General features: G+C 45.2%; 2 protein-coding genes across 2 annotated transcripts; one reads left to right on the forward strand and one right to left on the reverse strand.

The window, feature by feature from the left end:
* Positions 1 to 170: 170 nt before the first annotated feature.
* On the reverse strand, positions 171 to 6,847 carry DPAGT1 (dolichyl-phosphate N-acetylglucosaminephosphotransferase 1). The gene is made up of 9 exons (XM_034754454.1): positions 6,222 to 6,847; positions 4,932 to 5,052; positions 4,470 to 4,683; positions 3,732 to 3,878; positions 3,324 to 3,408; positions 2,710 to 2,898; positions 1,546 to 1,633; positions 973 to 1,128; positions 171 to 382 (listed from the first exon to the last, which is right to left on the reverse strand). Exons 1-9 carry the CDS (start codon positions 6,374 to 6,376, stop codon positions 317 to 319), a joined length of 1,221 nt encoding a protein of 406 aa, XP_034610345.1. The 5' UTR covers positions 6,377 to 6,847; the 3' UTR covers positions 171 to 316.
* A 10,159-nt stretch (positions 6,848 to 17,006) lies between these two features.
* Positions 17,007 to 23,795, forward strand: LOC117868496 (phospholipid transfer protein C2CD2L-like). Its single transcript, XM_034754461.1, has 2 exons — positions 17,007 to 17,760; positions 23,535 to 23,795. Exons 1-2 carry the CDS (start codon positions 17,443 to 17,445, stop codon positions 23,685 to 23,687), a joined length of 471 nt encoding a protein of 156 aa, XP_034610352.1. The 5' UTR covers positions 17,007 to 17,442; the 3' UTR covers positions 23,688 to 23,795.
* Positions 23,796 to 24,178: the final 383 nt, after the last annotated feature.

Below are 24,178 nucleotides of genomic sequence, written 5' to 3' on the forward strand. Positions count from 1 at the left end.
CGTGGACGAAAGATTCAAGTCATATTTGTGTATCTTCCTTGTGCAGATTATTCCCAGTAATGCTAATGTCTACAGGTCCGTGATGCTCATGGAACATTAACACCAGTATCAGACAAATTACCACTGCCCAACCAAAGCATAGAAAAAAAAAAACTTCAGCAGAGAGAGGCCACTGTAAGAGTCTTTACTCACATCTGAAAAGGGGTCTTGTGATTCACAGAGAAAGCAGGATAATTGCAGCCATTTGGAGGGGAACCAAAGAAAGTAAAAGGTGGATCACGAGGTGCTGGCATTTCCCTCACCCCTGGCAGCTCAGTCAAACATCATAGAACAAGCGTACTAGCTGGTACCGGATCAAAAATGCAGTGGTACTGCCCACTACCTACAGAGGGAAAAACAAGGAAGAGAATTGGAATCCAGCTGTGCTAAATGCTTTACAGAGTGGTATGAAGACAAAATCCCTGTATCAAGCAGTTTACTGGTACTTCTGCATATGACCAACCTCTGTAAGTAACACAGGAGTTAATTTAAAATATTTCCATGTCTTTACTTACATGGGAGGTGGGGTGGAAATGAGAAGACTGGGTAAGATTATTCTCTCTGAGAAGCATAAAATCAGAAGATTAGGGTTGGAAGAGACCTCAGGAGGTCATCTAGTCCAACCCCCTGGTCAAAGCAGGGCCAACCCCAACTAAATCATCCCAGCCAGGGTTTTGTCAATCCGGGCCTTAAAAACCTCTAAGGAGGGAGAATCCACCACCTCCCTAGCAGCATGGTTCTTTATAGCAGGGCATAGCTACCCTGGGGAGGTGAGAATCAACCCAGGCAATAGCAAGCTAGTTGGTGTGATAGAAAGGAAGTAGTAAAGATAAGTACAGGGGTAGAATCAAATGTTCCCAACCCCTGAGAATTTTAATGTGGATCCGCATCCACTGTGGATAGTCCTCCTCCCTGAGGGAGCGTTTGCCTGACCTGGATGAGCAGCAGCAGGACAGTGAGGGTTTGCTCTGGAGCTGGTCCAATAAGCTTTATAACAAAGTTAATGAGGGTCATGTTATTGCACTCTGTGTATTCTTCATCTTCATCCAATTCCTGTCTCACATCCACTATACGTAAGGTCTCTGATACCTGGGGAAGAGAAGTGTGTTAAGCACCATTTAATTAGATGCATTAGTTGTTTACTACTTAGAGCCTAATATGGTGTAGGCAGATGTACTGAAAGCTTCTTCCACAAAACCCTGCCAACAATGCCTTCTGTTGTTCCACTCCTATGTTCTGATCCAAAACTCAGTGAAATCAATGGAAAGACAGATCAGGCCCCTGGCAATCACTGCTAGTCATGCTTCATTTTGCAAGGTTTTAGTAATGTGGACAAATGTCCACCAGAGATTGGGATGAGGCTATACTGAACTTGTTTCTTTTTACTCAGGACTTGACCCCAGGTGCCCAGAGGCATGGGGTGGAGAGGGGGTTATCCACTGCCACCAATTCCCAAGTGTACGGTTGCTATCGGAAGGCAAATTTTACTTGTCTTTCTCAGGTTACCTTTAGAATATACTTTCCCAGTGCTGAAAGACTTTTGGTTCTGAATTTAGAGTAGCTCATCTCCAGCTTCCCTGTACCAGGATTGAACCTGAAAAGAACACTGAAATATTAGTCCAATTGCAGCAAAGAGGCAGCTTAATCTCTATAAAAGAGACGGGGTTGTTTAAAAAGTGGATGGTGGAAAAAGCTGGAGTAATTCTATGCACATAATAGTCCCAGTAACGTTGGGAGTCTCAGGTATGTAGCCACTCAAATAAGGCAGGGGCAGGAGAATTTGGGGGGGGGGCGATAAGGAGGGGGACATTAGTTGGTTGTATTTAAATTGCCACAACATTCTGCAAAGTAGAAAAACCACACACAGCTATACTGCAAGAACTGTCAGGATCTTCTGATAACAGCTCCTCAGGGATGGTATAAACACTTCAATCTCACCTGTGCGGTTAGGAACAACCATTTTATAACATTGTTAAGGAACAGTGGTACAGCTCTGGTCTTTACAAGGCTATAACATTATTTGTTAACGTGGTTATAACTCCAGACTACAAACCATTACCCAAGCATATTAGGGACAGGTGCATTGTAACTAGATCCCCCAGCATGGTTGATTTTACATCAGACAAACTTGGTGTGCATTAAGCCATGCTAGTAATAAAATATGGCCACACCAGGACTCTGCAGTTTCTACCTTCTGGGAACCAGTAGGAAGGACATTACTATTGAGTATCAGAGGGGTAGCCGTTTGGTGGGAGACAATTTTCTGCTGGGCTGAATTTACAGGGCAGCAGCTCCTCTCTTTACACCCTGCTGTTTGCATCAGGAAAGGTTAGAGTTTTTTGTTAAGTTTAAATGTTGTGGAAAACACTGGAAACCATAAAATCATGGCATCCACAGTTTTCTCCTGTCCTTGGGCAAGAAGATGGCAGTTGTTGCCAAGTGAAATTCCCCACACAGTTCTGGTAAAGCCTTTGTCCCTAGCTGATGACTACGGTCTACATTTCACTTCTCATTCCCTCCTCCAGCCACAGCAGATGAGGCATGTATTTTATCCTTTAGGGAAATCTGCAGACACCCTCACCCCATTTCAGACCCAAAACAAAGCCAGGTCCAAAGGCATCTCCTTGTTCCAAATACATTGCATCTCACAGTCACTTACACACTTGTTACCTGGGAAGCCGATGACGAGGACAAGGGATGATGTGGAAGAGCTGAGGCAATGAGTAAAGGAAGTTGAGCACTTGAGGGATGAAGAAAAGCAGCATTGTCTTACTGAAGTGCCCAAGGATCCCCACCACAGCAAACGTCATACCAGCAAAATAGCAGAAGGTGTCACCTACAAACACGCTGGATGGATACCTGCAACCCAGATAGAAAGAATGGGGATGGGGCATAGTATTAGTGTTGAAGATCACGTATGGGAAAGCATGGCATTCACAATCTTACTGCAAGATTTTAAATCTAGTGCCTGAGCTATTTGTTGGAGAGATTATTAATGAGTAGGGGATGGGAGGACAGATTGTCTTGTGATCAAACCACAGAACCTGGAGTCAGAAGTCCCTGTTATTGTGCAGTTTTCTGGTGCAGTCAAAGGTTTCCAATGGATCAATGCACCAGAATCTTTGTGCTCCAGCCAGAATATATAGAATACTTTGATCAGCCATCCATTGTTCTATTTCTGAGAGCTTGTGAATGTCTCATTACTTGTCTCCTCTCTAAGTGTAAGGGGGAGGAGGGAGCCTTATGATACTATGAACGCTTGTTTATTCCATGCAGTCTCTTACCAGTTGTGGTAAAGCAGCCCCAGAGTAGTAAAGAAAAAGGGAATCATGAAGTAGAGAGAAAAAATGTGATCATCTCTATAGTCTCCTGTAGAAAAGAGAAAGAACAAATTACTGACAACTCAACATCAGCCACAGTGGTCCAGAAATATGTCCTGGAGTCAGGGTGTGGATCTGTCCATCTTAGGTTTGTATACAGTGTCTGTCAAGAAGGTATCTCAGGAGAGTTACACTAATACACTGGACCAGATACAAATGGGTGTCATGGACCCACTTGGTACATAAGCATTATCCTCATCTGAAGATCTGTTCATCTTTCTAGACATCAAACATTTCCAAGTACAGGAACCTAGCTCCCTTGGATCTTTGCACTGATTCAGAACCCCAAAAAGACACACACATTTTCCTTACCATTTAATTCAACAACATTGAATGTGATGATGGAAGCAGCTATCACCAGAGACTGTCCTGCCTCAAGCCCATTAATTCCAGCAAGAATGTTGATGGCGTTGGTGCAAAACACTGCTAACATGCCCATGTACACATAGTACAGGATACCTGCAGATCAGACAAAGAGAAGGGCCTTCACATCCAAGTTTTAAAGGGGGTCTAGAATCAATTTAGTAATATGTACCACTTTGCCTTAATTAATGATCACAGCACATTTCACAATAGTTTAATAATAAACATCTCTTACTCACAAGAAGTTGGTATTACACACACGCACACACACACACAGGCAAAGACAGATGATGGTGCAGAGGTCACAAAAACAAGTCAGTGACAACACTGAGAACAGAATCCAGGCCTTCAGATTCCTAGTTCTGCGCTTTGGTCCATTTGCCATCCACATTTAAGCACCAACAGCATTTGGCACTCTATGAACTTAGAGCCTGATCCTGTAAAAGTATTGAGTGCTTCTCTGGGCAAAGCTGAGAAAATGATAAATTGCTGAACTAATAACTTGATAAGGCTATTAACCCAGTTCTCTGGTACCACAATCTATGTTCCAAGTAATGATCTGCATTGGGAGGAAACCTACAACTGTGCACAAATTGCCACCTGCCACTCTCAGGAACTGTGGCTTTGGGTCGCCTGTTTACCCTTGTGGCTAGTGTTAAGCTGATGATCTTGTGCTCCGTCACTCACCCAGGTCCAAGTGCATCCCCAACAACACCCGGAAGGGCTTGGGCACCACAATAGTTGTGTTCCCAAAGTTAGTGAAGTAGACCATAAGCAGAGGAAGGGAGGCCATGGTAGGAAGTAGCAGCTTGTGTCGCCAGCGCAGGTTCAGAACATCATCTGCAAAGCCCAGGAAGATCATGCAGCAGATGGCAAGAAGGGAGCCAATGAACGCCACAAACTGCAAGACAGAGAGATGACAGGACCATGGTTATTAGATACATAGCCACCAATCCTCCTTTTCACATGCCAAGGAAATCACATTTGGCTTTGAGATATGATACATTTGAAGACCCCCAACGAAATACGAGTGTATTTCACACCAAGTCTTAACTACATGCAAGCGATCCCCACTGAGACTTGCAGGTCCTCATCCCATGGTGGAGAGCAATACAGGCTTTAAAGAGCATCATGGAGGGAGACACTTACCTCATGGTGTGGAAATGCCTTGCACTGCTCCTCTACAAAACAGCTCAGAAAGGGCACGGGAATAAAGCAGAAAAGGATGATCAAGAACACAGCCCCACTGATCACACCTTGGGATTCAGGACTGAAACACAGAAGGGGAGTGGGGAGGTTTAAAAAGATAATCACTTTATACCGAAGTACAGTATTGAGAACTTTGCAGCTAGTCCTGCATTCTCACTGTTTCTCCACTGGAATGTCATAATACAGGGAATATCCAGCTATAACAGTGCAATGTTTTGAGCCCAATACTCCTGATATCCAACAGCAACAAAGCTATTAAACCTCACAACAAATTTTTAGCCTCTTAACATTCATTGTATAGTAGCCGAGAATGAAGATAAGCCCATCCCCAACAAGATAGCATTCAGGTACTAACCTAGCAATTTCCCTTTACCGTATTTCTGCATTTACTAAACCTTTCCTATTGATTAGAATATAAATTCTCTTGATAAATGCCTGTGCCCATGCTGCTGCTTAGCCAAGCAGCTTGTAAGTGACTGTAAAATAAATAAGATTATAAACAGAGATTGGGTTGAACCAGAATTTCAGATCCTAACTCTCACAAAATATGAGGAAAGTCAGAGGTCCAGAGCAAGGAGACTCTATTGGCATAGGTAGCATCTTCACTAAAGCACTACAGCCTTGCAGCAGCAGCTGTGCCGCTGTAGTGGTTTATGAGTATACAAGCCCAATGTGGTGCCTGGATTGGTTTATGTTTACAGAACAATTAAAAGGGAAGATAGAAGTGATTAATCAACACAGGAACATAAGACAATCACACTGGCTACTGAATATAAAGCAGAGGATTTCACACAGTGGTATGAGATCAGTTGCTGGATTTGAAAGAAGTATCCTTTATAAAGCAGGACCTACTTCTGACAGGTCTGAATGTTGTTACTAGAAAACAGAGGAACCCAAATACCACTTAATAAATAATTATGTGTACGGTAGTTTGGATTGCTCTGGTACCTTCCAGCAAATAATTTCAAGGTACTTTATTGTTTAAAACTGAATTAGTTAAGTCTCACAACAACCCTATGAGGTACAGAAATATCATCCTAATTAAATGGAAGGAGAGACAGAGGTAGAGATGTGCATAAGATCATACCTCAAAATCAATTCCCTTTTCATGCTTTAATCAGTAGATTATGCTTTCTCTTTATTTTAGTCATTTTAAAATGTCAAGCAATTTGTAACTACCATGATTATTACCACACAATAAAACTTAACGAATCAGTAGCTATTACTCACATGGGCTGTTTAGAAGTTTTGTTCAAATCTATCCCGAAGAGCTTGGCAGCAATGAAATGATCCTTGAAGGCTGGGATCAGCGTCAGGGTAGCCACGAACCCCAGGAGAGCACCACAAAAATTAATCAGCAAGGGGATCACAGGTAAACCCCACATATCAGAGACACCCTCGAGGAACAAGAGGATTTTTATGGGGGGGGGAGGTGCAGCAGCAAAACCGATCACAAGAGTCACTCAGTTGCTAAAGTCAATGTACTCACTCTGTATACATGTGTTTATATACTGGTTACAGTATGTGTGTCTAGATATACGTTCCACTGTTTGAATGTGGATGTACAGCTCCAGGATCAGCTGCATTCAAGTCTGATTCTGAATTTGACTACTGAGCCTCATAGCTTAAAAAAATGTAAATAAAAAATGCCTCCCCTGCTTCAGGAGTGCGGTGCTTCCCAGAGGAGGGCGTGGGTGAATCTTCTCCTTCAGATTGGGCCAATCCAAGCTCTTTGCTTTCTGATCAAATATACAAATAATAATAAACCACAAAATAAAATCGCATTAAAACACTGAGCTTCTTCCCTTACCCGGTTGGCTTTAAAAAAACAACAAATCCGGAAGCTTTTTTCTCTCAAGGTCTTCACTTCCCTGAAGATGTTTCCAGTCGGACTCTATATAACATGGCACCAACCTTTGCCCTTTCACTGCGCGCTCCCGCAGAGAGCCGACTGAGTACCTGACCGCCATCTTTGATACTGGCAAGGGAGACTCAACACCACTTTAGGATTCTGACTAGCGCAGCTGTGGCTCTGCGCCCGCACTGCCTTTTCCGTCATTAGACGTTCAGGGGCTGGGACTGGATCTGCCTAATCTAGGGCAAGGGGTGAATCCGAAAGTCCCCACTTGGCTCTGGGAATTAGTTCATCAGTGCCTCTCCAGATGCAGCTGGGTTGAAGTTTACAGTGAGAAGAGCTGCACGAGGTAAGTGCCAAATTTGGGGGTTAATGTAAATTAATTGCAGTCTAATGGATGTCCGGACTCCCATTACCCACATCAAAGATGGCTACCTGCAAGCGTCATATGGTGCCTGGTTGGCCATGCTCCTGCTTTTAACTACGCGTCATCTTCTTCTGATTGGACCCAGTCTAAGGGCACCGACCCCAATGGCAATTCAAAGTGTCAGTGACGTGCTGATGAAATACAGAGGAGGGTTCTGGTCCCTTAGGTGCAGTATTACAGGGGTTGATCCTCAATCCCATTGTTATGAGCCGTCCCTAGTTTTCTCCAAAGTGGTTTGTGTTTAAGAGACTTTCAGAATCACTCTATGGGAATCAATGAAGTGACTCTTTGCTGCACTGTAGCATTATGATGATTTGCTTCCTCTTATTGCAACAGCCAGGGTAATCCTGTAGTACTGCAGAGGGTAACTAATATAATTATTATTGCTACTGTAGAAATATTTAATTATGGTACTTTTTTTTTCAAGCGATCAGCAATGTATTTGTATTTAATTCTTGTCATGCTGCCAGTCAATATTATCTATTGTCTGCCTAACTGGAGGGCTTTGCCTAGACCCACCTGTTTCTCTGCAAGATACGTCTATTTTCCGACCTTTCCTGAGAAGAGAGATGGTGATTGATAGGGGAAATATGTCAAATGAGGGTTGCATGGGTAAAGTTGTTTAGGATTAGGAACTTTGGGGTATTATCTTTAAGACCCATTAGTATATTCCTTTTTCCTCTCTTTCTAATTTATTCTGTAGTGGAGTGTATTTTATATAAACTACACTATGCTTTATCATGAAGCTTTTAAATCCATAAATATGCTGACAACTAAAAATGGTATTTTCAACTATACTAAGTGTAGTAAGATGAGGCCCTGAAACATAAACTCTTGTGTCAGAGGCCCAGTCTGAGGCCTGAAGCCTGAACCAAAGTACTTCCAGGCATTGCTAAGCAAAAGCTGGGCTGTGAGCCAGAGGCAGGCCCCACTCACAGAAGTTGGCAAGAAGAGGGCTGCTAGAAGCAGGTGCATCTTAAAGGCAGGGTCAAAAGGACAGCATGATGGATAGATCTGTTTGAAACAACATGATCAAAGGAAGAGACAGCCCCCAATGAGTCAAGGGGCTGTACTTCAGTACGTCAGTAGGGATGAATAATCTGTCCTGTAACTGTATAAAAGTAGGTCCCGGAGTGCACATCTTTGTCTGGCCTAGGGAGCAGTGGAAAGTCCCGCCACTGATTGAGCCAGTCCATTGCCAGGGGGCACAAATTCGTAGTATGTCTTGTAGAGCCTACGGGAAACTATTCCTGTGCTTCGTTTGACAAAAAACCTGGCTCGGGTTCCTTCGTACCCTACTAGAGTCTGTGGTCATTGGGGGTTCTCTCAGGGTATGCTGTGTCAGCTATCTGCGCAGAGCCGGTGCAGCACACAGAGGGAACACGCACGCAGCCGACTGTTATCATCATCGAACAAGAGCAGAGCACCACACCGGTAGCTATTGACAACACTGAGTTAAAGCTTCCTCCTTTGAAAATCCTAGTAAAAATTATTGCATATTGTTCTTATTTTCGGTTCTCTGCTAATTCTTTCAACTCCTGGTTATGAGTTGCCACCTTTGAGTTCATTCCACCACAATAAGCCATTCCCTTAAGAGACCATGATGCATCACAATTACATCAGCACTGTGTGATGACTTTGTATTAAAACTTCAAGATACCCTGACAGTGCATCATGCATTAAGTCCCAGAAATGACTTCAGGACCAAGAAATTCCTGCAACTGGGACATGGGATTGTCCTGGTACTATTAAACTCCCTATTACAGGGAAATGGAGCAGGATCACTACATGCTTTGTGAGTAAGTATGTCCTTCATTGGTTTAAAATTTACCTACTATTCTTGTCATTGAATGATCCTTTTTCTGTTACTATAGGACAGTGTATAAAAGAGTATAGCATCTTCTTTATTTGTACAGTACCTAGCACAGTGGGGACCTGATTCATGACTAGGCCTGCTAGGTGCTATGATAAATAATAAAACAACCAATATGACGATACTCTGTGATTTTGTTTGTGATTCTAGCAATTGTCAGAATCACTGAACTCTGCTGCAGCAGGTGCAAGGCAACGTTCTGTGTAGTAAAGTGTAATAGAGGCTGAATTTGATATTGACACACTGCACCAATCCAGAGATTTAGGTTTGGGCATTTTATAGGCTTACCCCTTTCCACCCAACCCCCCTCCCTGCCAACTATGGGCTAGGTGAAAGGCAGTCTTACCACCTCTCAGTATCTGGACTGGAATGACAGTCATGATTTGGATGCATCTCCTAAGTGGGAATTTGCGGCTTCTCAATCTCTGGAGACGTGAGTGGCTGAACTGGAGGACCTAAGGGAGAGAAAAAGGTACATAGATGAGACTTTCCGGGACACAGTAGAGTGGTACAACCCCAATCTGACAGACTATGTGTTGTTGAGGAGGCTGAAAGTCTCAGGGAAAGAGAACATCAAACTGGAGCAGAGAGAAACAATCCCATAGTTGGGACTCTCCTTCCAGATGATGTTGTGGTATCCTCTCGCACTGAGGATACCTCTCTGGGGGAAAGAATCCCAGTTATTAGGAAGGTAATAGTAATGGGGGATTTGATCATTAGAAATATAGATAGCTGGATTTGTGATGACAGGGAGAACAGCATGGTGAATTGCCTGCCAAGTTCAAAGGTTACAGATCTCTTGAGACAGCTAGATAGACTTATGTACAATGATGGGGAGGAGCTAGTGATCATGGTACATGTCGGTACCAGTGACATAGGAAAAGATAGGAGAGAGATCCATGTGCAAGGCCAGTTATACAGGCAGAACTGCAGAGTCTCAATGCATGGATGAGATGATAAACCTAATGCCCTCCTACCTACCCTATTAGGAAGTGGGGAACCTTTTGGGAAAGAGGAGCCTATGCAGGAATGATGTGTTCCACCCAAACCAAAACAGAACCAGATGGGTGGCATGAAAAATTAAAAAGGTCATAGAGTAGTTTTTAAACTAAGGGCTGAGGGAAAGGAGACAGGTGTGGAGGGGCATATGGTTCGGACAGAGACATCCCGTAGAGTAGGATAAATTAACAAGGATTTTCTATATCCTAGTAAAGAGGAGAGGATAGAAGTTGATAAAGTACTGGTAGGAACTCAAGAGAAACAGTCAAATGAAAAAGAGTCCCATTCAATTATATCACATGAAGGCAGACAACTAAAAAGTGAGAGATTTTATAAGTGCTTGCATACAAATGCTAGGGTATGTCTACACTACGGGATTAATCCAAATTTATATAATTCGAATTTTGGAAACAGATTGTATAAAGTCGAATGTATGCGGCCACACTAAGCACATTAATTCGGCGGTGTGCGTCCATGTACCGGGGCTAGCGTCGATTTCCGGAGCGTTGCACTGTGGGTAGTTATCCTATAGCTATCCGATAGTTCCTGCAGTCTCCCCCGCCCATTGGAATTCTGGGTTGAGATCCCAGTGCCTGATGGGGCAAAAAACATTGTCGCAGGTCGTTCTGGGTACAGCCTCACCCCTCCCTCCATGAAAGCAACGTCAGACAACCATTTTGCGCCTTTTTTCCTGGGTGAACACTGCAGACTCCATACCACGGCAAGCATGGAGCCCGCTCAGCTCAAGACAGCAGTCATGAACATTGTATAACACTTAGTGCGTTCTCATGCAGTTTATGCTGAGCCAGGACCAGAAAAACGAGGAGAGGAGGAGGCGGCGACGGCAGCACAGCAACAAGAGTGATGAGGACATGGACATGGACATGGACACAGAATTCTCTCAAACCGCAGGCCCCGGTGCTTTGGAGATCATGTTGTTAATGGGGCAGGTTCTATCCGTGGAACCCAATTCTGGGCCCGGGAAACAAGCACAGACTGGTGGGACCGCATAGTGTTGCAGGTGTGGGACGATTCCCAGTGGCTGCGAAACTTTCGCATGCGTAAGGGCACTTTCATGGAACTTTGTGACTTGCTTTCCCCTGCCCTGAAGCGCCAGAATACCAAGATGAGAGCAGCCCTCACAGTTGAGAAGCGAGTGGCGATAGCCCTGTGGAAGCTTGCAACACCAGACAGCTACCGCTCAGTCGGGAAACAATTTGGAGTGGGCAAATCTACTGTGGGGGCTGCTGTGATGCAAGTAGCCAAAGCAATCACTGAGCTGCTGCTACGAAAGGTAGTGACTCTGGGAAATGTGCAGGTCATAGTGGATGGCTTTGCTGCAATGGGATTCCCTAACAGTGGTGGGGCGATAGATGGAACCCATATCCCTATCTTGGCACCGGAGCACCAGGGTACCCAGTACATAAACCGCAAGGGGTACTTTTCAATGGTGCTGCAAGCACTTGTGGATCACAAGGGACATTTCACCAACATCAACGTGGGCTGGCTGGGAAGGGTTCATGACGCTTGCGTCTTCAGGGACACTAATCTGTTTAAACGGCTGCAGCAAGGGACTTACTTCCCGGACCAGAAAATAACCGTTGGGGATGTTGAAATGCCAGTAGTTATTCTTGGGGACCCAGCCTACCCCTTAATGCCATGGCTCATGAAGCCATGAACAGGCAGCCTGGACAGGAGTCAGGAGATGTTCAACTACAGGCTGAGCAAGTGCAGAATGGTGGTAGAATGTGCATTTGGCCATTTAAAAGGTCGCTGGCGATCGTTACTGACTCGCTCAGACCTCAGCCAAACCAATATCCCCATTGTTATTGCTGCTTGCTGTGTGCTCCACAGTCTCTGTGAAAATAAGGGGGAGACCTTTATGGCAGGGTGGGAGGCTGAGGCAAATCGCCTGGCTGCTGATTACGCGCAGCCAGACACCAGGGCGATTAGAAGAGCACACCAGGAAGCGCTGCGCATCAGAGAAGCTTTGAAAACCAGTTTCATGACTGACCAGGCTACAGTGTGAAATTTCTGTTTGTTTCTTCTTCATGAAAACCCGCCCCCTTTATTGACTCATTCTCTGTAAGGAACCCACCCTCCCCCTTCCCCCAGCTTGCTTTCAAAGGAAATAAAGTCACTATCGTTTAAAAATCATTTATTCTTTATTAATTGATTATAAGAAGAGGGAGAGAACACGGGTGGGGTTTGGGAGGAGGATCGGCGGGAAGGAAAAGGCCACTAAAAAAAGGTTAAAAAAATGGCAGCCTTTTGCTTGGGCTGACCACTGGGGTGGAATGGGAGGGTGCACGGAGCCTTCCCCCCCACACACGTTCTTACACGTCTGGGTGAGGAGGCTATGGAACATGGTGAGGGGGGAGAGGGGTTATACAGGGGCTGTAGCGGCACTCTGTTATCCTGCTGCCATTTCTGAAGCTTCACCAGACGCCAGAGTATGTCTGTTTGCTCATGCAGCAGCCCCAGCGTTGCATCCTGCCTCCTCTGATCTTCCTGCTGCCACCTCTCATCTCGAGCGTCTCTCCTCTCCTCACGTTGGTCCCTTCTGTCCTCATGTTCACTGGCTTCTTTCCCATACTTTGAAACCATGTCCTTCCACTCATTCGGATGAGCTCTTTCACTGTGGGTGGATTCCATGATTTCCGAACATCTCGTCTCGCGTCTTCTTTTTCCGACGCCTTATCTGAGATAGCCTTCGGAATGGAGGAGGGGGGCTTGAAAAATTTGCAGCTGCTGGAGGGAGGGAAAAAAGGAGAGAATTTTTTAAAAAGATACATTTTGCAGAACAATGCTTATGCTCTTTCACGGTGACCAACACTATTCACATTACATAGCACATGTGATTTCTGTGCAAGGTCACATTTTGCCTCTTAATATTGAGTGCCTGTGGCTTTGCTGCTAGAGATCACAGACGCAGGTCCGGGCAACAGAATTCGGCTTGCATGCGGCCATGGTAAGCCATTGTCTTTCGGCTTCTGCGCCCTCCTTTGCCACATACCAAGCAAAGCCCATTGAGTGCTGCGGTTTTCCTGTTAACCTTCAGCAGCAGAAAACAAACTAACCCCCCCCATCCAATTCTCTGGCTGATCGCTTTATCCCTCCCTCCACTGCGTGGCTGGTATCAGGGAAGATCCCTGCTAGCCAAATGCGAAAAGCTCAGGGCCAATTCCGCGCCCCCGACCCCACTTGGCTAACTGCAGGGAAGGATTTCTTTTCAGCCACAGGCAAACAGCCCAGTAGGAACAGCCACCTCTGTCCCCTTAATTAAATTCCCATATTTCAGCCAGGTTACCATGAGCGATATCACTCTCCTGAGGATTACACAGTAAAATAAAGAACGGATGTTGCTTGAATGCCAGCAAACACCGGGACCATACGCTGCCAGGCTTTGTCATGCAATGATACCAGATTACTTGCTGCAAGCATGGCGTGGTCAAGTGTCCTACCATGGAGGACGGAATAAGGTTGCACTGTCCAGAAACCTTGTGGCAAGGCTTTTGGAGTACCTCCAGGAGAGCTTCAGGGAGATGTCCCTGGAGGATTTCCGCTCCATCCCCAGACACGTTAACAGACTTTTCCAGTAGCTGTACTGGACGTGAATGCATCTCAAGTCCTCAGGGCAAAGTAATCATTAAAAAACGCTTGCTTTTAAAACAAGTTTTATATTTTAAAAGGTAAACTCATCTGAGGTCCCTTCCATGGGGTCATGGTCTTGGATACTGGCTTGGGAGGGTAGGGAGGGTACTTCAGTCAGGCTGAGAAAAAGATCCTGGCTGTTGGGGAGAACGGAGTGCTGTGTGCTCTCCGCAAGCTCCTCCTCCTCATCCTCCTCTTCCCCGTCCGCAGAATCCTCAGGTGTAGTTGATGAGATTACCCCTGCCTCGTAATCCACGGTCAGAGATGGGGTAGTGGTGGCGGCCCCCCCTAGAACTGCATGCAGCTCGGCGTAGAAACGGCATGTCCGCTGCTCTGACCCGGAGCGACCGTTTGCCTCCTTTGTTTTTTGATAGGCTTGTCTGAGCTCCTTGACTTTCACATGGCACTGATCTGAGTCCCTATTGTGGCCTCTCTCCATCATGCCCTTGGAGATTTTTTCAAAAGTTTTGGCATTTCGTCTTTTTGAACGAAGTTCTGCTAGCACTGAATCCTCTCCCCATATAGCGATCAGATCCAGTACCTCCCGTACGGTCCATGCTGATGCTCTTTTTCGATTATCGGCCTGCATGGTTACCTGTGCTGATGAGCTATCTGTGGTCACCTGTGCTCTCCACGCTGGGCAAACAGGAAATAAAATACAAATGTTCGCGGGGCTTTTCCTGTCTACCTGGCCAGTGCATCCGAGTTCAGATTGCTGTCCAGAGCGGTCACAATGGTGCACTGTAGGATAGCTCCCGGAGGCCAATACCATTGAATTGCGGCCACACTAACCCTAATTCGAAATGACAGTATCGATTTTGGCGCTACGCCCTCATCGGGGTGGAGTACAGTAATCGATTTTAAGAGCCCTTTATTTCGAAATAAATGGCTTCCTTGTGTGGACGGGTGCAGGGTTAATTAGATTTAACGCTGCTAAATCCAAATTAAAGTCATAGTGTAGACCAGGCCCTAGAAGTCTAAATACTATAATGAGTGAACTTGAGTGCCTGGTATTAAATGGGGATATTGATATCATATGCATCACAGAAAGTTGGTGGAATAATGACAATCAATGAGACACTGCAATATCAGGATACAAAATACATAGGAATGACAGAATAGGTCATACTGGTGAGGGAGTGGCACTATGTGTGAAAGAAACCATGGAGTCAAATATAGTAAAAATCTTAAATGATTCAAACTGTACCATAGAATCTCTTTGGATAGAAATTCCGTGTTTGAATAATAAGAGTATAGCAGTAGGAATGTACTACTGACAACTTCACCAGGATGGTAATTGTAAAATGCTCAAGGAGAGGCTATAAAAGTACAAAATTCAATAATAATAAGCGTGAGATGCCTACAAGCTGCATGTAAACTTTTTAAAAAAACACTACAATAGAGGCTCGAACTAAATGTATACCTCAAATTCAAAAGAATAGTAAGCGTTCCCAAAATGCCACAATGGCTAAATAGAGTAAATGAAGCAGTTAGAGGCAAAATGATACCCTTTCAAAACTGGAAGTCAAATCCTATTGAGGAAAATAGAAAGGATCATAAACTCTGGTAAGTCAAGTGTAAAAGTGTAATTAGGCAGACCTAAAAAGAATTTGAAGAGCAACTAGCAAAAGACACAAAAGCTAACAGCAAAAAATGTGTTAAGTACATCAGAAGCAGGAACATTGCCAAAAAATCACTGGGGCTACTGGACGAGCCACAGGCTAACGGAGCACTTAAGGAAGACAAGACCATTGGGCCATACCCGAGCCATTCTTTGTAGGTTGAAGGAGAGTCCCATACCCAAGCCATTCTTTGTAGGTTGAATTTTCCCCAAACTATCTCACCAACATGGGAAACATAAAGAAAAGGAGGAAACCGGGATCTGGGCCTGAGGATTTGTCCGTTCTGGAAGACCACTGAAGATATTGTACATAATAATACTTTGTTATATAACTCCTTTTGAGAGTCTGAAAGGCTTAATATACATAATTAATTCAAGCCTCACCCTTCTCCTCCTCTCCCCATGAAGAAAGTCAGAATCATTTGTTTCACAGATGGGGAAATTTAGGTGTAGAGAAGTGAAATTATTTGCCCAAGGTCACACAGTGAACAATGGTAGAGTTGGTATTAGAATTCAGAGGTTGTAACTCTCAGCCTTCTGTTCTAACCATGAAACTCTCCCTGTAAGCCAGATCTGGCACACCCTTATGTATGTGCTTAACTGAAATTACATGAGAAATCAATCCTATTTACTAATCCCCAATTAATTCGGCTATTCACCATATTTGAAGCTGAGCATATACATATTTGTACATTCAGTGCCTGTATCTCCTTTTTTAAGAACAGGGGTTTGACATTTTCCAGAATTTCCCCTCCCCTTGTACTTGCATGTTAGATCAATGACACCCAGCACAGACGTGGTTGCACTTCAGTGGCGCTGTCTTTATATTGGTCCTGTTTATCTACGCTCAGGTATCTTCTGAAGGCACTTACAGCTGATTGGTTGTAAAATGCCTCCCAATCACAATTCTCCACTCACATCGCAATAGCATTTCACACCCACAGTAAATTACTATACAAAATGCAAGGCTTAGGAGAATCAGACTCTAAAGAACTGTTGTATAGAAGCCATTATATAAATATAAAATCTTATTTCTCTCACTACCACAGTACTACTACCTGTATGAATTTGAGCAGTTCCCCATCTCTGCACTTCAGTTTCACCACTTGTATAACACAGAGATAATCAAGTATGACTACCAGCAATCCAACATGCCAATATCTGAAGCTCCCAGAGAGACGGGACCGACTCCTTGCCTATCTGCTCCCACTTGTACCAACCCCTGATTATTCGAACACATCAGTTGAGACTGTAACACCCATCCGCCCTTCTCTGCCTCTCCTGTGCTGGAGGGGCTGCAAGATCCTGTCAGGGACGAGGCTTCTTTCTCATTTGGCCTCAGGTGAATGAGTGGCTGAGTTTGCAGTTTTGCAACAACAAAAACAAACCCTGCCGCGGGGGCGGCAGGCACCTGCTGGTATTGCGGCAGCAGAGAGGCCGGGATCCGTGCTCTCCGTGGCTTGCGGCGCTGTGGGGTCATTGAGCGAGCGCAGAGCGAAGGCATCCTCATTTCCTCTAGAGGAGGCGGAGCAGCGCCTTGAAGGAGCCAGCCCCGGAGGAGGCGGGGCGCCCCAGTTCCCTTGTCAGGATTAGCTCTGCGCACGCAGCCCCGGTTGGTTTTTCCCCGGCACAAGCTCGGTTCCGCCTAGGTCGGAGAAGCAGCCCCGGGGAGAGTGCAGATCCGGGGAGTCTATGGAGCCGCGCAACATCGGCTCGGCCAGCGTGGAACGCGGAACAGATACAATGTAGCGAGTGGAGGAGCTGGGGAGAGACCGGGAGCCACAACCCCCCGTAGCACAAGGGAGACCGGGAGCGTCCTTCCTTCCGCCCTTTTCCCGGGAAATCAGTGTTTATCCCTGGAGTAGCGACTGAGATTTGGGCAGGCCCCGGCCTTTAAGATGCTCCCGTACAACTGCCGGAGCTCGGGGTGAGGCCCTGGGCGGCTCCCCTCCCCCAATCATGCCTCCCGGACCCCCGTGAAACCCTTACTGGCCTCCCCGAAGTTGCTAAGCAGAGAGCACCATGGAGCTGGAGCTGGGCTGGGCGGCACTGGTGCTGCTCTTCGCCGCCTCCCTGCTCACCGTCTCGGCCTGGCTGTTGCAGTATTCCCGGGGCGTGTGGAGCGGCCGGGGAAAGCCGGAGACCTCGGGAGGAGCTCTAAGGGAAGCCGGCATCTGGAAGTCCTTACTGAGGCTGCGGGTGGCCCGGGACGGAGCTCCCGAGGAGGCGGTAGCGGGGGCCAGAGGGCTCCTTGCTTCGCTCTTTGCCTTCAGATCCTTCCGGGAGAACTGGCAGCGAGCTTGGGTGCGAGCTCTCAACGAGCAGGCCCGCAGGCACGGGGTAAGAGGCAGGGAGGGGTGCCGGTCCGGAACCGGTCATGGGGCAGTAACTCCAACTGAATTATGGGGTCAGCGTTTAGGGGGTCGGGTGTTTGGGCACCTCACAGAAATGCCACTTGAATAGCTGCTAATAGTTAACCCCATTCTCTTCCTCCTCCAGCTTTTGTGAAATTGGCCCCCAAAGAACAAAATCGGGGTTGCCGATACAGTGGCAAGTGGAATGAAGGGGGCGGGGGGCTTTCATCCCTCCTCAGATTAACCTTAAAGTGCTCCGGAGAACAGAAATTGCTGTGGATTTCCCTGACTCCTGCCCAAATAGTCTTTGAATGGACAAAGGGGGTGGACCCTTCTGTAGCCCGAGTAAACTGGGACATTGGGAGCTGGGGTCTTGGCTTGTCCTTAGTCATGCAATGTTAATAATGAGAATTTAAATGTACTGAAACCAGAAATGGAAAGTAAAGTTCTCACAATTACTGTAATGGAAGTTAGATATGGAAAAGACGTTTCAGCTCATCCACACATTGTGCCAGGTCTCTTCCTTGAGGGACACCTGACCACTTGTGTATGTGAATTTTTTTGTGCTATCCTATATAATCTGTTAAATGTAGTGGGATATGTCAGAATAAAATAATCTACAATAGTCACTTTCCTACAAATGCCCATAATTACTAAAATTGAGCATACTTTAAAAATGAGACGTTTTACCCCTTAACGTTTCTGTTTTTACGTTCCACCTTTTGCTCATCTGGAACAATGATAATAGACTGGATAATTTCATTTTCTGGCTTTCATGCACTAGCCTAATACTACAATGCTACGGTTGTAAGCGCTGCAAGCATTTAAGAATACTTAAATATAAACTATTTATTTTTGTTCTAAAAAATACCAAGATTTCTATTTAACAGTAAGTTTTGTAAAACTATTTTTCTAGTCCCCAACTCTAGGTAATGTAAAATTATCTGACATTGCCACTAGAAGGCTTCCACAGGAATCTTAACTTCTGAATTTCCTAGCCAGTGTTCACTTTAATCTTTAAGCCTTAATGTTGCATAATACTAAAACCTATGATAAAATGTCCTAAAAAGAATATTCCTAACTGATTTCTCATGGAAACAAATGTAGCATCCCACAGTACCTGCAAGGTGATGACTTCCATCCTGCACCCAAAGAGAGTACAGGTATAGTGGGTCCAGTATTTGAGGTTGCCTCCTGTGGTGGAAAGGTTCATGGACTTCCTGGCCTTTCTAGAGTGTTAAGAGGTTGCTATAGGCTTCTAAAAGGCTGAGACAAAATTCCCCGAAGGCTAGTTTGAAGTCATGTTCACACCAAAAATGGAGATTTACAAGTTTATTATCTTTGTCACATCCAGGACTTTGCTGCCTCAATAAGAGGAGAAGATAGATATAAAATGTGTGTATTTTTGGGGAGGGAGGGAATGTTTTATACAAGGGGAAAGCCCCATGTTGTTGCTGATTGCATTTGAAATGATAATGCATAACTATGCTGTGTGGAAGTGTAGCCTGATCAGTGGAGGTCTGAGGCCTAAACTCTCATGTTTCCATAATTATCTTCCATAGCATAAAACAAGTAACTTTCCCCTGTAATTCTGTTATTAATTCACTTGCTTCAATGTAGATCTCAGGTGATTAACCTGCTGACATACTCAAAACAGACTGGAGGGAAGGCAAGTTAGTCAGTAACATTGAATGTAGCAAATCCTGCACAGCACAGGAAGAAACACTTGTCTTGTAATCTCTCATTTACATATAAAATTACAGTAATATACCACTGATTTTTCAAATACAAAGTGAAACACAGAAATTCAGTGTTCAGAAAGACAATCTCCTGATAGGATAATGAGGCTGACTGTAGACTTTGTATATGTTTTAGCTTATTATTTATGTATACAGTATATTAGGGCTACACAAATGTGGCATATTTGTTCATGGAGGAAATGTTACAGGAAGTGATTAAAATGACTTTGTTGTCTAGACAGTAACGGTTAGCTGAATAGGGCTACCAAACTCAGTACTGACTGCCTTTCACAGTTTATGTATCTGAAGTAGGGTTTAACCTGGCCAAGATGCAGAATGGAATAAATAAGAAAGCAATGTTATGAAATAAGGAATATGATGAAAGTTCCGACCACATAAGTCTCTCTCAGCCTAACCACAAAAGATGATGTCAAAGTTGCTATCCAAATTCAGGGTTTGTGAAGTCCAACTTTCACAAATGCTAAGTTGAATAGAAACACTCCATTGAAAGTGTGTTGAGTAAATATTTCCTGATGTTTTTTCAATCTAAACATTGCACTCTTTAGTGCAGTGATGCATAACCACTGGCAAGGAAATTCACTAGCAACTACTACTCTTGCTTGCCTTGTCCAAGCTGAAAGAAACACAGAACCTAAACAAGCAGCATGACTTAAAAATTCTTTCTTTTAATAATCTCAAGTGTTACTAGGTAAGGAATGTTTAAAATAATATATTTAACCCAGCAGTGCCCTAGCAAGAGATGGTAAAAAGCATTTTATAAAGGTTAACAGCCTTAAAGCAGTATGTTCCTGCCCATTAACTGCCCTGCTGGGCATTTGGACTCTGCATCACAGAGGATGCAAGTACCTGGTGTGGATACCCATTCTATTGCTGTGTCGTGGGTTCCCGATGTGGTTGCACAGCCTGTCATACGATGCTATATCCAAAGGGTGAGAGAGAAGATATTATCTGTCGGGGGAACTGTATGTTTCGATGTCTTCAGCACTGGTTTTAATCTTGTAAGATACCTGTGGAAATGTAACTAAAAGTGCCTGGCTTCCTCCCTTTAGGTTTGGGGGTCTTCCCAGCCCTTCCTTTTGGGCTGTGGATTGTCTGTCAAGCAGCTCCCTCCTTGGTGCAGAGGCCCAGGGCTCCTCTTGTGGCTTTCAACCAGCTTCTCCTCCAGCAGGCCTGCTTCTCCAATTAGTCCCCAGGCTCTGAGGGGTCAGCAAGGAGGCAGCCTTCTCTTGATAATGTGTGTGTCTGCTTTGAGGGAAGAGGCAGACTATATACAGCTCTCTTTCCCAGGCTAATTCTACAAGACTCCTGCTCGTGGGCCCTTAGAAGAATAGCAGCACAAGTTTTTCCCAAACACAGACTGTTTCTCAGGACCACTTCCTCTCTCCCCATATCTACCTTTGTGACTTTCCTAGATCCTTGGGTACCTCACCTTAAAGGGGCCACACCATGGAACAGGAGTGGGATGCCTCTAGACCCTACTACCTTTAAAGGGATGGACTACCCCTGTCAAAGAGGTGTTTTGATGGGAGGGGGGATTAGCTAAACAGAGACAAAGGGTGGAAAAGGGACTCCAAAAGGCCTCCATGGTGCAAAAGGGTTAAAGCATCAGCTTTTCACCTCAGGACACTTTGGTTCAAAATTAGATCTCAAGTGAAAATTACTTTTTCACTTCTTGTCTTAAACACTTGTTCATGTTTCAGATTGGCCATTTGCATCACAGCTATGGCTCTTGGTTGGATGAACTCAGAGCTGGAATTGCAGGGCAGCTCCAGGTTAGGACAGAGATGTGTCAGCAGACTAGTGTGTTGGGAGCCCATGACTGAAAGAGCAGGGGGACTCTGGGTTAGGATGGAGGAACATTGGCAGAATTTTGCCTCAGATCGCAGGACTGTTATAGCAGATGGTCTGCAGATTGGAACTCGGGGAGCATTTGGCTCATGCTCAGGTACCTTTATAATTGGTGAGATTCTGCTGAAGGTTGCATCATGATTAGGTAGCTGCAGCTGGAATAATTTTTTTTTCTGAAGCTGCAGGAAAAGCTGCAGTTTGGCTCTTGTACGCTCTCCAGTTTTTCATTCCCCTTATAGTGGGGACATGTCCAGCCTCATGCTGACCTCTGATAAGGAGCAGCATCTGAACCTGCCTCCCAGCAGGTGAGCTCCCATGTCACTGTAATGCCCAGTGTTTTATCTGCTGTGCTGTGAAATAGAAGCACAGGTCTAGGCATCGTGCTTTCTGTCTGTCCTCTCCTCAACCCTAGTCATCTCTGCAGGCCCAGAGGGGGATCACTCCAAAAGCACAGAGCAGCTCACCTCTCTCATCCCCAGATAGGCTGTGGATGGAAATCAAAGTGAGGCATCTTTCTGAGTGGCAAAAAATAATGCAAGGACAGGGATGCTCAGGTTTCTCCTGAGAAGACAGAAATTAAGGTCCGGAGTCCCCTCTTCTGCAGCAAGCTGGGGGTGCCATAGCTTGAGGCACTAAAATAGTGGGATGTTGATTCTCTGGGGAGAGGGGAAGCAAAACTTGAAGGTGGCGGCTGCCATATTTACTCAATGCGGTGAGATGTCAGACATCCTGAGGGTATACTGCAAAATGCAGATACAGGTCTAGCAACCGTACTTGTGTGACAGCATGCTTCCCAGAAGCAGGTTGCAGCTGTGGAGCGGGAGGTACTTGCCTAATGCCACCTGGAGGCAAAAGCTCTGGGAGTGGTGCCCATTTTGTTATCTCAGTACTGGACCCAACCATCACTTGTCTACTCCATATTTTGCAGAGTTCTCCCTTGTGGTTGGAGTATCGTCTACATTAAATGATCTGGGTTCATGAACTTAAAGCTTTTTCAGAGCCCTTTTTTTTTTTTCACTTTTCCAAATCTGGAGACAGGCAGCTAAACTAGAATTGATGCGGGGGGCGGGTAGAATCAAACCCAGCTTGAAATAATTTGGCCCCAAAACCAAATTGTTAAAGCAGATTGGTATCAGCCACAACCCCCCCCCCCACACACACACACACATGATCTGACACTGCCATCTCTGTCATTGCAGTCCCTCTGTCTTTGACATGGGTTTCTTTCATGTGATTTGTGTATTTAGGGGTCTCATTTCTCTCTGCGTTCTGCCACTTAGAACCTGTCTGTCTTAGTTCTTTGCCCGAAACCCTCCTAGTGTGAATGCAGCTCCTATCTGTTTCTTGTTTCCCTAAAAAATCTTTGCTGCTGCCCTTAGTGAGTTCACGGGGTAACAAGCAAAGAACTGAGCAGATGTTCTTGTTGATGCTATTTCTTGAAAGCCACTTTGCCATATGAGATGTTTTGGGATTCTGAAGTGTCTCTGGCCCCAAGGGGAACTATGTGGGGTAACTTTGTAGCTGAGACTGGGTTGCCAGACTCTATTCTGAAATATTGGTTTTGGGGATGCAGCAGCCATGGATGCTTGGGTTCAGATCTCATGGGTTGCTATAATTTCCATCCCTGCTGAGATCTGAGTTTAATGGATACCTCCTGAGTGATACCTTTATGGTCCTTTTATAACATCCTAGGGCTGACTGCATAAGGAGCTGTTCATAAACAAAGCCTTTGTACCCTCTCCAGAGGGAATTCCTCTCCCTATTCTGTGTGCGCAGCAGGGTAGTGATTCCTATCTGAGCCTCCAATGGTGAACTTGTACCCTTCAGCATGACGCTGGCATAGCTACAGATATTATTTGTCATGGAATCCTCCAGCCCTTGTTTAAATCTACCAGGGCCCCCTCAGGCTTGGAATTTCACAAGCCAACTCCATGCCATGCAAGGAAGGCTTTCCTCTTACTCATTCTGAATGTGCCTCCTCTCACTGTCACCCACTTGTCTTCTTGTATGGCTGCCGCTCTGCGCTCACTGTTCTCACGTGACTGCCATGTAACACTTCTGGAGGCCTCTTGTTGGAATTGCTAACATTCCTTGAAATGGCTTTGAGATCAATTGACCTTGTTTGGGGACTAACTAGATTCTCTTACCCCAGAGTTCAGTCCAGATCACGTTTGAAGAGAGTCCTCAGCTACCACCAGCGGTGAATATAAGTCACGTGACCTGCACAGACCAGGCAGACCACAGTATGGTAAGGCACTGCCATTCCGCATTTTGCTGTGCTCTGTATCTTTTCACTGAGTGCTAGTGTATATTCTACAAGGATTATCTTGGCCTTTAAGACTTGGATAATGGAGGGGGAGTGGGGCTGCAGGCCAGGGTTGAGATGTCAGAGCTATGAGGAGAGGGCCACTCAATACTGGAATAGCTGTAGGGGCAAGCTCCAGTCTGGGATAGTAGTGGGGGTGCAAGTCAGGAGTTGACAGAGCTGACTGGGGAAATTGACACAGTGCTTGCATCTTGCACTATTCTTGGCTCTTATCAGTGCTGTTGGACTTTCAACATCATGGCCTTACAATTCAAAACAGATTTCAGAGTAGAAGCCGTGTTAGTCTGTATCCGCAAAAAGAACAGGAGTACTTGTGGCACCTTAGAGACTAACAAATTTATTAGAGCATAAGCTTTCGTGGACTACAGCCCACTTCTTCGGATGCATATAGAATGGAACATATATTGAGGAGATATATATACACACATACAGAGAGCATAAACAGGTGGGAGTTGTCTTACCAACTCTGA

Source organism: Trachemys scripta, chromosome 21 (genome assembly GCF_013100865.1).
Source record: "Trachemys scripta elegans isolate TJP31775 chromosome 21, CAS_Tse_1.0, whole genome shotgun sequence".
Lineage (NCBI taxonomy): Eukaryota > Metazoa > Chordata > Testudines > Emydidae > Trachemys > Trachemys scripta.